This window comes from Physeter macrocephalus, chromosome 21 (genome assembly GCF_002837175.3).
Source record: "Physeter macrocephalus isolate SW-GA chromosome 21, ASM283717v5, whole genome shotgun sequence".
NCBI lineage: Eukaryota > Metazoa > Chordata > Mammalia > Artiodactyla > Physeteridae > Physeter > Physeter macrocephalus.
This window is the reverse complement of record NC_041234.1, coordinates 81,043,364-81,059,121: the sequence shown is the minus strand read 5'-3', so window position 1 is coordinate 81,059,121 and position 15,758 is coordinate 81,043,364. Positions and strand designations below refer to the sequence as shown.

Sequence of the window (15,758 nt, the reverse complement as noted above, 5' to 3'; positions counted from 1 at the left end):
TTTTACTTCTTCTTTTCCAATTTGGATTCCTTTTATTTCTTTTTCTTCTTTGATTTTGTGGCTAAAACTTCCAAAACTATGTTGAATAATAGTGGTGAGAGTGGACAACCTCGTCTTGTTCCTGATCTTAGAGGAAATGGTTTCAGTTTTTCACCATTGAGAACATAGTTGGCTGTGGGTTAGTCATATATGGCCTTTATTACATTGAGGTGAGTTCCTTCTATGCCTACTTTCTGGAGGATTTTAATCATAAATGGGTGTTGAATTTTGTCGAAAGCTTTTTCTGCATCTATTGAGATGATCATATGGTTTTTCTCCTTCGATTTGTCAATATGGTTTATCACATTGATTGATTTGCATATATTGAAGAATCCTTGCATTCCTGGGATAAGCCCCACTTGATCATGGTGTATGATCCTTTTAATGTTCTGTTGGATTCTGTTTGCTAGTAGTTTGTTGAGGATTTTTGCATCTGTGTTAGTCAGTGGTATTGGCCTGTAGTTTTCTTTCTTTCTGATTTTGGTATTAGGATGATGGTGGCCTCGTAGAATGAGTTTGGGAGTGTTCCTCCCTCTGCTATATTTTGGAAGAGTTTGAGAAGGATAGGTGTTAGGTCTTCTCTTAGTGTTTGATAGAATTCACCTGTGAAGCCATGTGGCCCTGGGCTTTTGTTTGTTGGAAGATTTTTAATCACAGTTTCAATTTCAGTGCTTGTGTTTGGTCTCTTCAAGTTTTCTATTTCTTCCTGGTATATTTATTTTATGCATAACACTGACTGGTAGTTTAAGTCTTAGGAAACTCCCAGGAAAAACAGTTATCATCATCAATGAGAAGAACAGGGCAAATTTCCAAATTCACCATTAACTAAAATGAAATGTCAGATCTCAAATGTTTTCATCCCCATTTGTTCATGGCTTTTTCAAAGTTTCTAGGAGTCTGTTACAGTTTGTAAAGCATGCGTTTGTGTTCTATTAAAATAGCAGTATCCAAAAGAGGGTCTACCTAGCATCAATATATTTCAAGTGGGGCAGATATCACTATGATGCTTTAATAATTTCGTATTAAAGTACAATATAAATTAATATACTGTGATGCAGTGTTATTTTTTCTACTTTCAGAGGGAGAAAATAAATGGAAGGTAATAGGGCCAAATTGGATTTGTGTGTGTGTTTTATACATTGCTTTTATCTTTATATTTCATACATTACCACAGGCAGCTTTAGCTGAATAGGCTTGCTTTGTGAGAGCAATAATTTTAATATTATTTTGTTAAGAACATGTTTATCATCTCAAAATATATAGTTATTTGTTAAGATTAGTCTTCTTTCAGCATTATAGTGTGAACACAATTTAGCAACAACCAAACTGTCATCACTATGTCAGCACAAAGTATGTAAATTTGTATAACCTTGCAGATGACTAATGGATTACACTATAGGAGAGAGAAAGTCAAGATGTTTATTTTCCTCTAGAGACACAACAAAATATCTGTACTGATGCCAACTCCATGCACTAAAAAGTGTTCATCTGATCTGAAAATTTTCATTTACTGGATTGCCTTTACAAATGTGCAGAACTGATAACTGAGTGCAACCCTCAAACAAACACATAAATAATAATTCTAGATCATGTTTTCTAAAACTATCTTGAAGCTGATACTCAAATCTTTTCCTACAATATTTCTAACTTTGCATAAAATGCCTGCGTGAGACTCTTGTTCATGGGTAAAGTGGAATTCAAAATGTTCTAGAGAAAATTAATTAATGTTTGTTCCGGGTATCTATTGTTTAACAAACTATACATAGCTTAGTGACTAGTGATAACCATTTTTTGTTTGATTATGACTTTTGGGGTGAGAAATCTAAGAAGAGTTCAGCTCAATATTTTATCTCTGAACTACATGGCATAGGTCAGGGCATCTGGGACTGGAGGATCCACTTCCAACATGGGTTCTTACACTCACATGTCTGGTGCCTTGGTGTTTTATTGGCCTTTCTTTCTCCACATGGCTTCTCAAACTCTAGGGTCTCTACATGTGGCTTGAGTTTCTCACAGCATGGTAGTTTCAGACCAGGTCAAGAGATCCAAAGAGAAGTTACAAGATTTCTTTTGACCCAACTTCCAACATCTCAGTTTATCATTTCTGCCATACTCTATTTGTCAAGTATATCCTAGGCCAACCAGATTCAAGGGGAGGGGGATGAGAAACTATGTTTAGATGGTAGGAATAGGAGAAAATCTGGGGCTAACTTTAATCCACTACAATGTTATTCCATATTTTCAAATATTGGGATTTGACCAAACTGAACTTGGTAATGTGCTTAGCCATTTAGATTGGATTTTTGTATTTGGGGTAGTTCTAATTTTAGTTCTAGTTTAAGGATGTGTAAAACTGCATGTGCTATGTAAACTTTAAAAAAATGAAGGAAAATAATTTCTAGAAGTTTTGAGATCTTAGTTAATTCTAAAAGTTTTCAAGATATAGACAGGGATGTCCAATCACCACAGTTATCTTTCTCTAGCTCATTTTTATGCCTAGGGTTTCTAAGCCCTCATCATTCTGACTGCAGAGCCCCCACCAACACTGAAGAGCTCTCTGGCATTTTTAGTGGTTCTAACATCACCTTACTATTGAGGCATGAGTATATTACAAAATGATTTCCAGTTGTGAATAAACAGTACTAAATAAATCTGTGGAAAAGTTAAAATCACTTAAAATTAACCAGTCATGTGCTCCTTGAAATGCCAAAGATCTTGTTTAAGTGATTTTGTTTTTCTTTCTCTGAATTACATGGTCGATTTAGCATCTTGGAGAAACAGCCTTTCTGGAATGAAAAATGGGCAGGTCTCCATCTTTCTGTCAATAAAGTTGTTTCCAAATTGTGTAACAAACTAAAAACTGAAAAGTTCAGCCTTGCATCTAATGTAAATTGGAAGCAAATTACTTTAATGATTTTACAGGGTGGTGTTGGTGAGTTATTTTGGTATACATACCTATGTTGGAATACATATTTATAAAAAAGCACACATCTTAGAGATGTCCTGAATAGAACAGACAAGTGTGACACCCAGTGAATCTGAATGAAATTTACTCGCTACAAGGGTCTCCCTCCTTACTTTAGAGCAATACTCCTCAAACTTTTCTGTTGAAGTTTGCTTAATGGCAGAGGAGAATGAAGAAGTATCCCCCTAGGGGCCACAAACACAAAATTTAGTCATGTTTTAATGGAAATAGTTGTGTGAATTTTGCTTGCTACTCTTTAGTTTATGTTTTCATATAGAAATAACTTATTCACTTGAATCTTCAACTAATGATACAAGATCATCTTATGGCTTCATGTAACCCCTGGCAAACCAGAGTACCCTTGAGGTATTTTATATCAGTGTGGATGGAAAGATGGGAGTATATAAAACTTACTGAAGGAGTGTGTCAGCACATCTAGATTTGGCTTTAACAAAATGTGATGACTCTGCAAAATAATATACAAGTGGTGGGGAGAGAGCCATAGTCTAATCTTCAACATTATCAACAAAATATTCACCATTTTCACAGCCCACTCTTGACAACATGTTTATTATTTTCTTTTTGTTTTGAAATATTTAACTCTGGTACTCATACTGCTAGGCTGCATTAACTAAAATGTGTTATATTTCATTCTTAAAAAATGAACAAGCTCTTAGGAATGTAATTTTCTCTCACCTATTTTTAAGATAGAAATAAGTCTCTAACAATCCAAGTTGGATTGGAAAGATCAAAAGTTGAGTCAAAAACTTCCGAAGTGACTGAAATATTGGGGCCAATTCATCTTCCCTAGCTATATAATTGGTAGGTACCACTGGTCACATATTTCAATGTCATATGCCCAAAGTGCGACTAATACGTTGCCAGCATATTTACCCAGTTCTCTTGTTTAGAATTCAAGAAATTATTAGAACTGAATAATAGAATAAAACCCAAGATAGGTGAAAGCTCACAGATGTTAAAGAATATAGTTTACAGTAAAGGCCATGGTTTGAAAGTGACACTAGAAGGCCTCTGAGTTTCAAGCTTAAATTTCTTGAAATATAAGGTTTAGTGGCAGGAGACTCAAAAAGGAGGCTCAACACATTTGTCTTTGAATCTGTAAAAAGGCACTAGCACCCATGAATCAATTTGTTATTTTTTCCTACTCCAGATGATTCATAAATATTTAGGATCTCAACCTAAAAATAAGTTTTAAATAGCCCTGGATTGTGCCACTGGAAATAATATTATCAGGTCGTTTTAAAGTCTGTACTGAGGGACTCTTTTATTTTAAAAAAGTGCTTGTTCTCCAGGACTTAATGCTCTCTATATAAAAATTTGGGACTGACAAGCATGAAAAGTTTTCCGTACCAATCACCAATTCACGACACCCAGGAATCTATCAATCACAGAGTTAAAAAGCTCTGTCCTACAGCACACTTAATACCCAGTGTAACCACTTAGTATTACCATTCCTTGATGCAATACAAACTCATTTCCTTAAACTGCTATTGCAATGAACTCCAAGGTTATAAATGAGCAGACACAAATTGATTTGCATGTAATAACAGTAGCAATAAACCTTTCCTGGTTGATGCAATTTTCCCCAACTGTTAACAGAGAGGAAGTTTAGGACCTATTATTCCCAGAAGGAGACTTACCCAGCTGGACATCTATAACACTTGGCTGATTCTCCATGGGGAACAATGGCTTGGGAGGTTTGTCTGTGAGTAAAGCTAGAAGAGAAAATGAAAGAAGGTAATGGAAAAATTGAGATAAATTACAGGATGAGAAAGATTCTATCGTGTATGATATTTAATGTTTGTAGACTTGACAGTACGTAAACATTTATTAGACAGTGTTCCTACTTGAGCTGTTACTCTATCCATACAATCTCCACTTCCCAGCACATTTAGAGCACCATTGATTCACTGTGAATAGGCCACTTTGACAGCTACACTTTCCAACAAGATCAAATGAATGGTCTATTTTGAGTGGTTTTATAAGCTTGTGAGTGTAAAGAAATACAGATTTTAAAAGTATAATCATATAAACATTAAATCTTCATACCCACTTTGTGGTACTAAATATTCTTAATGAAATATAACCCTAATGGACATTTCTGGTGGACTGAACCGTCTATACCTCTGAATCATCCCTCACTCCCCACCTCAGTCTCTAAAACAATATGATAAAGCACTGGTACCTTCATTAGGATAAATGATCAAAAATAGTGATTGAGCATCTTTTGTCCACTAAGTCCTATGCTAAGTGCTAAGGGAAAAGAAGTAAAATCTTTATCTTTGCTTTCAATATATAATCTAGGACTATGAACACAGAATTAGCACATGAAAATAAAGAGATGAACAAAGAATACAATTTAGTAAAAATAAAATTGTAGCATTTCAGCTATAAGGCTATATGTGGTAAAGGAATGGAGAAAGGAGAGGTCAATATTTGTTGTCAGGGTCGGGCAAAGTTTTATGAAGGAAATGAGTCTCCACATAGACCTTAAGGAATGGAGAAGATTTGGAAAGGCAGAGTAAGGAAAAAGAAATGCAAGAAAAATTAATAACACAAATCGAGGAATAGAGGTAGAACTTAGAGAGGCACCTAGAAGAAAGAAGTTTCAGGACTTGGCACACAGACGTAAAATGCTTTATGACAAACCTTATATGAAGCTATTATTTATACCCTGAGTTCCTTTTACTTGTTCCTGTATTTATGCCTTACTTCAACTATCCAGCTAGACTCTTACTTATCAAGGGGAAATGTTTTATAAGTCTTTGTAATTCACAAGAGACATAGAATATAGCTGGGCATGAAAGAGATAATCATTAACCCATTGTTAATTGACTGGTTTAGGAATTCTGTGCCGACCTGAGAGAAGTTCATCTCATATTTGCAAAGATATTTAGAAGAGAAAGAGAGAAACAAAAGTTGATCACATGATAGGGAAAGTCAGGGAAATATACAAATTTGGTGATATTCCCAAAATAATTGTTGATAACAAACAAATGCACCAGGAAAGAGCTTTACATAACATTAGCTTTATCTTCCTGATATCCAAACTGTTAAGGAAAAATTTTAGTGGCTTGTTCTCATTTTTCCAACAAATCTTTATTGATGGCCTGTAACGCATCTTGTCCTTATGGAATTGAATGATATATTTTTCTAACTAAGCTAATTTTGGCATAATATAGGCAAACACACAAATACAATATCTATAGTCTTCATTTCTTCAATATTTCAGTTACTCTTAATAACCTTATATCAATATTTAAATATTATTTGAAATATAAAGGATATGCTTTTAAACAAAATTTAAATATTTGTATTCAAAATCCAGTCACAACAGATGTTCAGTTTTGTTGTTTGCTATCATTTGGAATAGCAAAATATTGAGAACTACCAAAATATCCATCAGTAGGAGGCTGGTTAAATAATATTATGTTACTTCCATATAATGATATACTAAGATACATCTACTTAAAAGAATTAGGCAAATCTGTACGTCTATTATGAAATATCTCCAAGATATACTATTCAATGAAAAAGCAAGGTTCCAAACAGTGTGCACAGTATACTATCCTTTGTGTAAAAAATATATATGTGTGTGTGTGCACGCACACGTGCCGTGTGTGTGTGTATATATATATATATATATATATATATATATATATATTTGTACAAGTGTGGAATATTTCTGAATGGATACATGTGAAACTCATAACAGTGATTTCCTTTGAGGAGAGGAACTAGGTGATTGGGGAATAGTGGTGGGTGAGTTTGGGTTAGGGAGGTACTGGCCAGCAGAGGAAGATTTCATTTTCACTGTATACCTGTTGTACATTTTGAACAACATGCATATACTGTGTATTCAAAACATGAATAAAAATTTTAAAAGTCCAGCCACCTACATTTTATTTATAAAAGAATCATTTTGGTTACTTGGCATAATTATTGTCAATTTGCCTTACACATCCAGATTATAGACACTTAGATTGCTGGAAACTGTTCTTAGTATTATTTTCAAATATGCCTTGCCTGCAAATGTATTAATTGGGATGTGGTAGGTGGCAAGTAACTGTAGGTAATGTATTTAATGCTCAAAGATGAATATCTTGTTTTACTTTCATCAGGATATGAATCTGTTGTCATTGTTGCCCCCCATCCTTACCTCCTGCCATGGACTATGGATATACTTACTCCGATTTTATTATTGTTAAATGTCAATTACTAAAATTTATTAATATTAATGATAATTTTAAGTGCCTTACGTTTACAGGTGGTTCATAATTTTTAAGGTGCTTTCAGATACATTAGTTCATGTGATCTACACAATGACCTCGGAAGGTAAGGAAGATAGTTACAATTATGGCCACCTTAGAGATGAAGCTAAATGAAGCTTGCATTGCCTCATTTGGTGCCCCCTTGCGACCAAAAGTCTCTATATGCAGAATGGATAGGAAGATAGATATAAGTTGTAGGCAGGAAACAGGTAAAAATGCTCAGTACTGAATCAATGGTTTTAGCCTCTTTGACTACAAACTAATTAAGCTAAGTTTCCCAGGCCAGTGGTAGCGGCTTTGTGGCAAACAGCCAGCTGAAACACGGTTTCTGTAGAACACTCCATGCACATACATTTTTTTTCCCCTAAACTCATGAATGAAAGGAGATGAACTTACACTTATCCTAATGCATCCCAGTGGGATGTATGGGCGTGGAACCTCATTAAATTCCAATATCATGTCTAGGCCTGGGAATTGCCAAGAAGTGCAAAACATTTGTGATGATAAAGCAGGAACTGTAGCAGTTCATCTGGATCCTGACCACCAGCCCAGAGACAAATCTATCAGCGCCCAGCATAATTATAGCATTTGCAGATTAGCTAGAGCACATGCTGCCATGAGTAGGCAAGCTCATTTCATTTTTCTTCTTTTTTAAAATATCTCATCTGAAAATCACAGTTACTGTTTGGGAAATGAAGGGGAGAACTGTCAATACTAGACCCCATGAACAACACAGTGGAGATTTACTATTTTATTAGAAAACTTATCCTGGACCCCTAGAGGGATTAACTGGGGTCTGAGCTAGTCTTTCAATTTTCTGCTCAAGCTTCATGCTTTGATTGAAAGAATGGGAGCAAGGGATGCAGTTTGGTACTAACATTTCAGTCCACAATTCCTCCCTGCATTTCCCTCTGTAGCTGCTTATGTTTAATTATCCTTAACTATAATTGCTCTACTGAGTATACCATGGTATTAGTCTTAATGTGCTAGTGAAGCTATGACTGTTACTGCCTGCTTCTTCCTAAAGCTAGGTTTTATATGTTCAACACTAACTTTCCTGAGGAGAATGTCCAAATTAGCTCTTTCTTTTCTATTGCAGGCAAAGGTGGGTCTACCTATACAACCAGATCAATTGATTTGACTGAAATGATTGGTAAATTTCTCTGAACTTAGTATAAGAAATCAGTAGAATTAACTGTTTGAATAAATCAATTTATGTGACTATATTGCCTAAGTGTTACATACAGTTATTACAAGTTTCATTGTCCTCTTTTGTTGATTTGTCTCTTTAATTAGACTTGCTAGCAAACCAAGTGGAAGGGAATAGAAGGACAGCTTGATTCAAAGGACACTAAGTGTATGAACCCAGTAGAATCACAAAGTAGCTATTTAATTTCTAGGAATGAAGACATTATGAAACGTGTATGTTAAGGTCAATGAAATGGATCTCTCCAAATCCATTCAACGTATCAGCACTGAAATCACATTCCAAAATCATATTTTCACCACAACATTTAACCATACAAAATCTCCCAATGTCCTCTACATTTACAAGAGGATAAAATCTGAACCTGTCAGGTGTAAACATAAAGGCAGTCATGATATAGCCTTAAAAAAAGTCTTCCTGTCTTCTTACCCACTCTTCTACTTTATCTGTGCTTTGTTTGGCCAAGTTACTTTCCTTATTTAGACATTGCATTAATTTCCAACTCTGCATCTTGGCTTAAACACTTTACCTAAGCTTAGAGACAAATAATAATAGTTACCACAGTTATCATTTATTTAGTATCTGCTGTGTGCTAGGCCCTGTTCTAAGGCATTTTATGTTACATTTTACAAATAACTTTCCCAAAGTCAAGGAGCTTGTAAAAGAGGGATCTGAAATGAGCAATGTCTGATCTCACCATGCCCACAGTGCCTAAGACCTTCCCCTTCCTTTTTGCCATCCCAAATCCCATCTATCTTCCAAAAGTCAGTTTAAGTCCAACATCCTCCAGAAAACCTTCCCTAATAAAAGCCCAAACATACCTTTCCTCTCTCTGAAATCCTAAAGCATTTACTATTTCTTTGAAACACTCAGTTGGTTCACAGCATACATTGCTTTGAAAATGAATTAAACTTCACCTTATATGGGTATATCTAGTCTCCCTAACTAGATTTTGAAGTTCCTAGATGACAAGAATCATGTCTCACATAACCCAACAATCAAGGTAGTGTCTGACACTGTGGAACAAGTCTTCAAATTATTTTCCCATTGTATTCTTTCTCTAAAAATGGGTGCTTCCAATAGGGTTCTTAGGTTACAAGGAAGAGAAACACACTCTTGCTAATTTAAGCAAAAAGGGAATTTATCAGAAGGATGTCTCAATGATGGACAGGATGTCTGGGGAACTAAGTTTAGATACAGGAAAGAAACCAGGCTAGGTCTAGATGTACAGGCAAAATGGACTGCACAACAATTTCATCTTGATCCCATCATAGGACTGAATTCACTCCAACTGGTTTGTGTGTGTGTGTGTGTGTGTGTGTGTATGTGTGTTTAATTTGTTTTGTCTTATTTTGTTGTATCTTGTTTTCTGTCCTTGTGTCACTTTGATCAAGATTCAAAATCCCAGGAAAGAGAGGCTGAATGGATAAGTTTTTAACTCCAGCCCTAGCCAAGACTGCATGCACACGCCGAGGAAAACAAGAATCTCCCTAAAGCAGGATTTCACAACCTCAGCAATATTAATTTTCAGTGCCAGATAATTCTGTCTTATAGGTGTCTGTCTTGTGCGTTGTAGGATGTTTAACAGCATTCCTGGCCTCTACCCACTAAATGCTAGTAGCACCTTCCCCCAGTTGTAAAACCCCACAATATCTCCAGATATTGGCAAATGCCCCTGGGGAGCAAAATGACCCCAGGTTGAGAACCACTGTCCTGCAGGAAACCTAGGTTCTCTGATGTTCTGAGGGAACCAAAGATCTTCAGAAAGAAGACTTGGGAATAGTCTTCACATGCGAAAAGAAAATGGAGGTCCTTACTAAGCAAATTAGATCTAGAGAGAGTCAGGGATCTTGTTAATATCCTTAAAGGTTTCCTGTAATCATGAAGGGAGATTATCCAAGTCTAGCCAAAGTAGTCGACTAGTTTCAAGGTTTCATAAATTGAACACAGAATGAATCCAGAAATTGCTGAGTTCTGGAAACATCATAAGCATTATTATTTCTTGGAAAGGAATATCTCTTTCTGAATTAACATCAGAGACTTCCTAATTCTGAATTATGAGGCACATATTTTACTGGCTACTTAGTGAATATAAAGTCCCATATGCTGTGAATATTTCATTTCTAGGATTACTAAGCTGAGAATCCCCTAATTTAGGTGATCATTCAGGAAAAAAATATACAATAAATATGATTATTTAATATTATTTTTAATCCTCCAAACTTATAAACCCAAACAGGATCAGTCTTAGATATAATGTGTCTCCTTTGCCCTAAGCTTCCTCGTTTTGTGTGCCTTACTTCAGAGGAGTTTCTTCTCCAGCCTGCTTTGAGACACCCAGAGTTGTGTCTCTCTAATCAAAACTTGCTGCAAAGAAATCTCTGCAATTTAAACCTTAGAATGAACTTAAGGTATCTGAATCTCCTCTCCTAAGGCTAGTTGCTTTTGAAGGATTGTCTGGAAATGTGGAAGGGCAGGCTTTATTCCTTAGTAGGGGGTTAAACAGCCGGCATATCATTGGCCCCAGGACCCTTCTCTTTACTCCTGTCTTCATACTGGTGTTGGTCAACAGACAGGCTGGGCTTCAGCAGAAGTTAATGAAGACAGATACAGTTATTTTCCTCAAGATTCCAACCAGCATTATTATGAGTGATTTCTCCACTTCTTAACATATCTTAGGAAAGAGAGCCCAGCATAGTTTAAATTTAAAAATACGTCAATGTTCATTAAAAGTCAAGTCTTGTTTTCACTTCAGCCTGTTACTACCTCTATCAACTAAGCACTATAGCAATTAATTTTTTATAAATATTTTCTCCACCAAAACTCTAATATATCTACCTCATTTAAAACAGGAGGGGTTCTTATTAGTTATCCATTTTATACATTTTAGTGTATATATGTCAATCCCAATCCCAACTAATAAGAACCTGCTGTGTAAAAAAAAACCAATATAATAAAATTCAAATAAATAAATAAATAGATAAAACAGGAGGGGGCAGACTGACATATATTATTTGTCTATTAATTCCATCCAAAAAGAATATGTAAAAAAAAAAAAAAGAATATGTATTCTCTAGGTGTTCCAACTATAGTAGAAAGGCTGAGATGGGGTCGGAAAAAAAAAATCAAGCCAACCAAAAAGAATATGTAAAAAAAAAAAAGAATATGTATTCTCTAGGTGTTCCAACTATAGTAGAAAGGCTGAGATGGGGTCGGAAAAAAAAAATCAAGCCAGTGATTCCAAGAGTCATTTGGAGATTTGTTTTAAACCACTGGTGGCTCAACCTTCGGATATTTAGATACGTGTCTCCCACACCTCCCTACTACTGACTAAGAATAATTTCCTTTAGTAAGTCACTGTTATTGATGGTGGTGGCTCATGTTCCTCATGCGTGTATTTGAAAGATAATATTATTGAGAACCACGGAGTCAAACAGACAGGAGGTCATATTCATAGGATTAAATTGCTTTTTTTTTCTTTCTTTTTTTTGCGGTACGCGGGCCTCTCACTGTTGTGGCCTCTCCCATTGCGGAGCACAGGCTCCAGATGCGCAGGCTCAGCGGCCATGGCTCACGGGCCCAGCCGCTCCGCAGCATGTGGGATCTTCCCGGACCGGGGCACGAACCCGTGTCCCCTGCATCGGCAGGCGGACTCTCAACTACTGCGCCACAAGGGAAGCCCTAAATGCTTTTTAATACAAACACATTCTAGTTGAATTAAAATACTCCTACCATAATTTAAAGCCATTCCAAGTATTTGTCTTTATTTAAAACATAAAGTCAGGCATTTTCTTTGAATCAATAGGTGATCCTTTAACAGGCAGATGCTAAGCTGCCAGGGAACTGCTGGGCAACCTACCAGGCCATTGCTCCTGCACAGCTCAGGATCTCGCTAGCAACTGCTCTGAGCATCTGGCTCAAAGACTCTGTGCTGCCTTGCAGTTCAATGGATGTGCCTTGAGGGTCCTGAATGGTCAGGGGTGTTGTGAAGTTGCCCTGAGGTGCCCTTTCCTCTAGATTCCGTATTTATTTCCACTAATATTTGAGTTTTGAGCAATGCATGAGCTTTGGGAAAGCTTGAGCATAAAGGCAGGGCAATTTCTTCTTGATACCATTTGACACAGGGCCCTTCTCTGGAGAGAACAACGTTTATTCAGCACAAATCCGTCCAGACATAAAACAACTTCTTCAAACTTGAAAAGAAAACAACCTTGGGGGAAATGGAAACTTAAACAGAGGTTGTGATGGTAGTTTTTTTTTTTTTTTTCCTCTCTTTACAGAACATGCTTTTTCTTCACTTTTGCCTTTTCCCCCTCAAGAAAGATTTTTGCCTTCTCTTTTTAAAATAGTACTCTCTGGGCACTTAAATGTTGATGTCTAACACATTTCAAATGTGGATACTATCAAATAAATTACCTGAGATAGTGTACTTCTGAGTTCCACACAGAACTTGGGATATAGTTAACGCTAAAACAATGAGAGGTTACACATAGAAGATAGATCAGTTTTATTTTTTTTCAGCTTTATTGAAATATAATTGACATATAACATTGTGTAAGTTTACGGTATACAATCTGTTGATTTGACACACATATATTGCAATACAATTACCACCATATAGCTAACTAATACCTCCATCAGGTCACATAATTATACTTTCTTTTTTGTGGTGAGAACATTTAAGTTCTACTCTCTTAGCAGCTTTCAAGTATATACAACAGTAATGTTCATTATAATCACCATGCTGTGTATTAGATCCCTAGAACTTATTCATCTTCTAACAAGAAGTTTGTACTCTTTGACCAACATTGCCTTATTTTTCCCACCTTCCAGCCCCTGGTAACCACCATACCAGTCTCTGTTTCTATGAGTTCAGCTTTTTTAGATTCCATGTATAAGTGATATCACGCAGTACTTTTCTTGTCTGAATTATTTCACTTAGCACAGTGCCTTCCAGGTCCATCTATGGTGGCACAAATGGCAGGATTTCCTTCTTTCTCACAGCTAAATTGTATTCCATTGTGTACCTTTATAAGATCAATTTTCAACTTGCATCAAGATCCTCATTGGCTTCTGTGGTTACTGATCTGTCAGATTCTAGAAATTTGGCCCCAATAGTTATGCTTAAGAATATAATAAGATACTCTGGGATGGATAATTTTAGAGCTAGACAGGCTCTTATTTGTCTAATTCATCTGGCTATTTTGAAAGATGAAGAAACTGAAAGGTAGAAAATGAAAGGATTTTCTGAACATCATATCACAAATTAGTGATAAAACAGAAGACTAAAACCCATGTTTTCTGAATTAAAGATCAATATCCTTGCCGCTGCACCATGGCTAACATTGACTAAGCATGCATTCCACGTCAAGTTCTTTTACATTCATTCCATCATTAAATCCTCACGACAATACATGAAGTAGGTCCTAACATTATCAACATTTGACAGATGAGACAAGTGAGGCTCAGTGAGATTAAGTGACTTGCCTAAAGTCATATTGCTGATAAATACATTATGGGTCCAGGAATCAACCTAAGTCTATTTGGCTCTTGAGTCTGAGCTCATAGACACTACTCTATACTGTTACCCCTCTTCCTTGTTTTTTGATTTAAGACTCTGTTTCTTTTATTCAAAACATATCCTGTTTCCATATAAGCATCTCAGAAAATACTTATTTAATTAGTGGAGTTTGAGGATGAATTGACTGAATACCTTTTACTGTATCTATACAATTCTACAAGTCAAAGAGTGGGATGAAAATTCAATTTGGATTATCTGGTGTCATTCATTCTTTCAATCAGTTAACAAATGTTTATAGTTCTATTATAGAAAGTTACTGTACTAAATAGTGTATGTGTCTGTGCTGGAGTTGGGGATGTAAAGCACAAATTTGAACAATATGTGGAGTCATATAAAAAGGGTTAATCTAGTATGAGAGATAGGCATGTACAAATGGCTGACAAAAAGAGGAAATTGTCTATTTTAGTTTTTCTTGCTATTATAACAAGTTACCACAAACTTAGTGGTTTAAAACAACACATTTATTATTACCTTATAGTTAAAGACGTCAGAATTCTGACGTGGATCTTACTGGACGAAAATTAAGGTGCTGGCAAAGCTGTGTCCTTTTCTGAGGCCCTAGGGGACAATTTATCTCCTTTCCTTTTCAAGCTTATAGAGGCTGCCCACATTCCTTGGTGCTTGGTCTTCTTCCATCTACAAAGCCAGCAATGGTATCAATAGGTTGAGTCCTTCCCACATTACATCATACCAACCTTCTCTTCTGCCTCCCTCTTCTACTTTTAACAACACTTGTGATTATATTGGGCTCATATGGATAATTAAGATTAATTTCCCTATTTTACAGTCACATGATTAGCAATCGTAAATCCATTTGCAACATTAATTTGACTTTGCTATATAACCTAACAGATTCCTAAGAGATTAAGATGTGGACATTTTTGGGGGGCCATTATCCTGCCTACTAAAATGCCACAACAGGTAATCAAATAAAATACAAATGGAATTTATAGAAGGATATGACGTCTTGGCTGTCATATGGAACAACAACATACATTATTGCATGCATTGTAAATAAACTTTTATTTACTGGTCTCATTTCAGCCAAATCAGTTTGTGAACAGGGACACAATCTTTGTTTTCAAACAGAAGTCCATCCAGACAATTAATTATTTGAGTAGATTGGGCTGGTATTGATACTTCTGTTTTCAGCTTAATGATTTATTTATTTACAAGTACTGAACTGATTAGGCATCCATAGCCTATCAATATAATGTTTTGTAATGCAAAAGAATAAGAAAAAGCAGAATATCACTTAAGCAATTTTAACCATTTGGATGTGCTTATAGTCCCTAATGAAGACTACAACTGTAGACATTAAATAAGGAATTGCTTTAGAATCAAAATTACATGCCAAGAATTATTTTCTAATTTCACAGAATAATCTTTTGGTGGACTTTAAACATGATGTAATATTTAGAACTCAGGAATAAACTGTCCTCCTAAGTGGAGAACTTTTCTAACATAAAGACTGACTTTGGGGTCTGAAGTTGAAAAAAACCAGCTGGTATCAATCACAGGGCATTATCCCTTCATGTCAGCTTTGCATTTCCAGAAAATTTGAATTTGAAAATTTTTCATGATCATGATTAACCCATTTGTTTGCATGAAAGCAAGTCAAATGCATGGTCATCAAAAACACTATAAATTGCAGGGTATTATTTTGACTTTGCA

General features: G+C 35.8%; 1 protein-coding gene across 1 annotated transcript in view; it reads right to left on the bottom strand.

Moving 5' to 3' along the window:
• Positions 1-15,758, bottom strand: part of IL1RAPL2 (interleukin 1 receptor accessory protein like 2) — a 564,779-nt gene that overhangs the window by 277,324 nt on the left and 271,697 nt on the right. Inside the window, exon 7 of the mRNA XM_055081598.1 lies at positions 4,666-4,740. Within this exon, the coding sequence (XP_054937573.1) occupies positions 4,666-4,740 (75 nt within the window). The remainder of the gene's footprint in view (positions 1-4,665; positions 4,741-15,758) is intronic.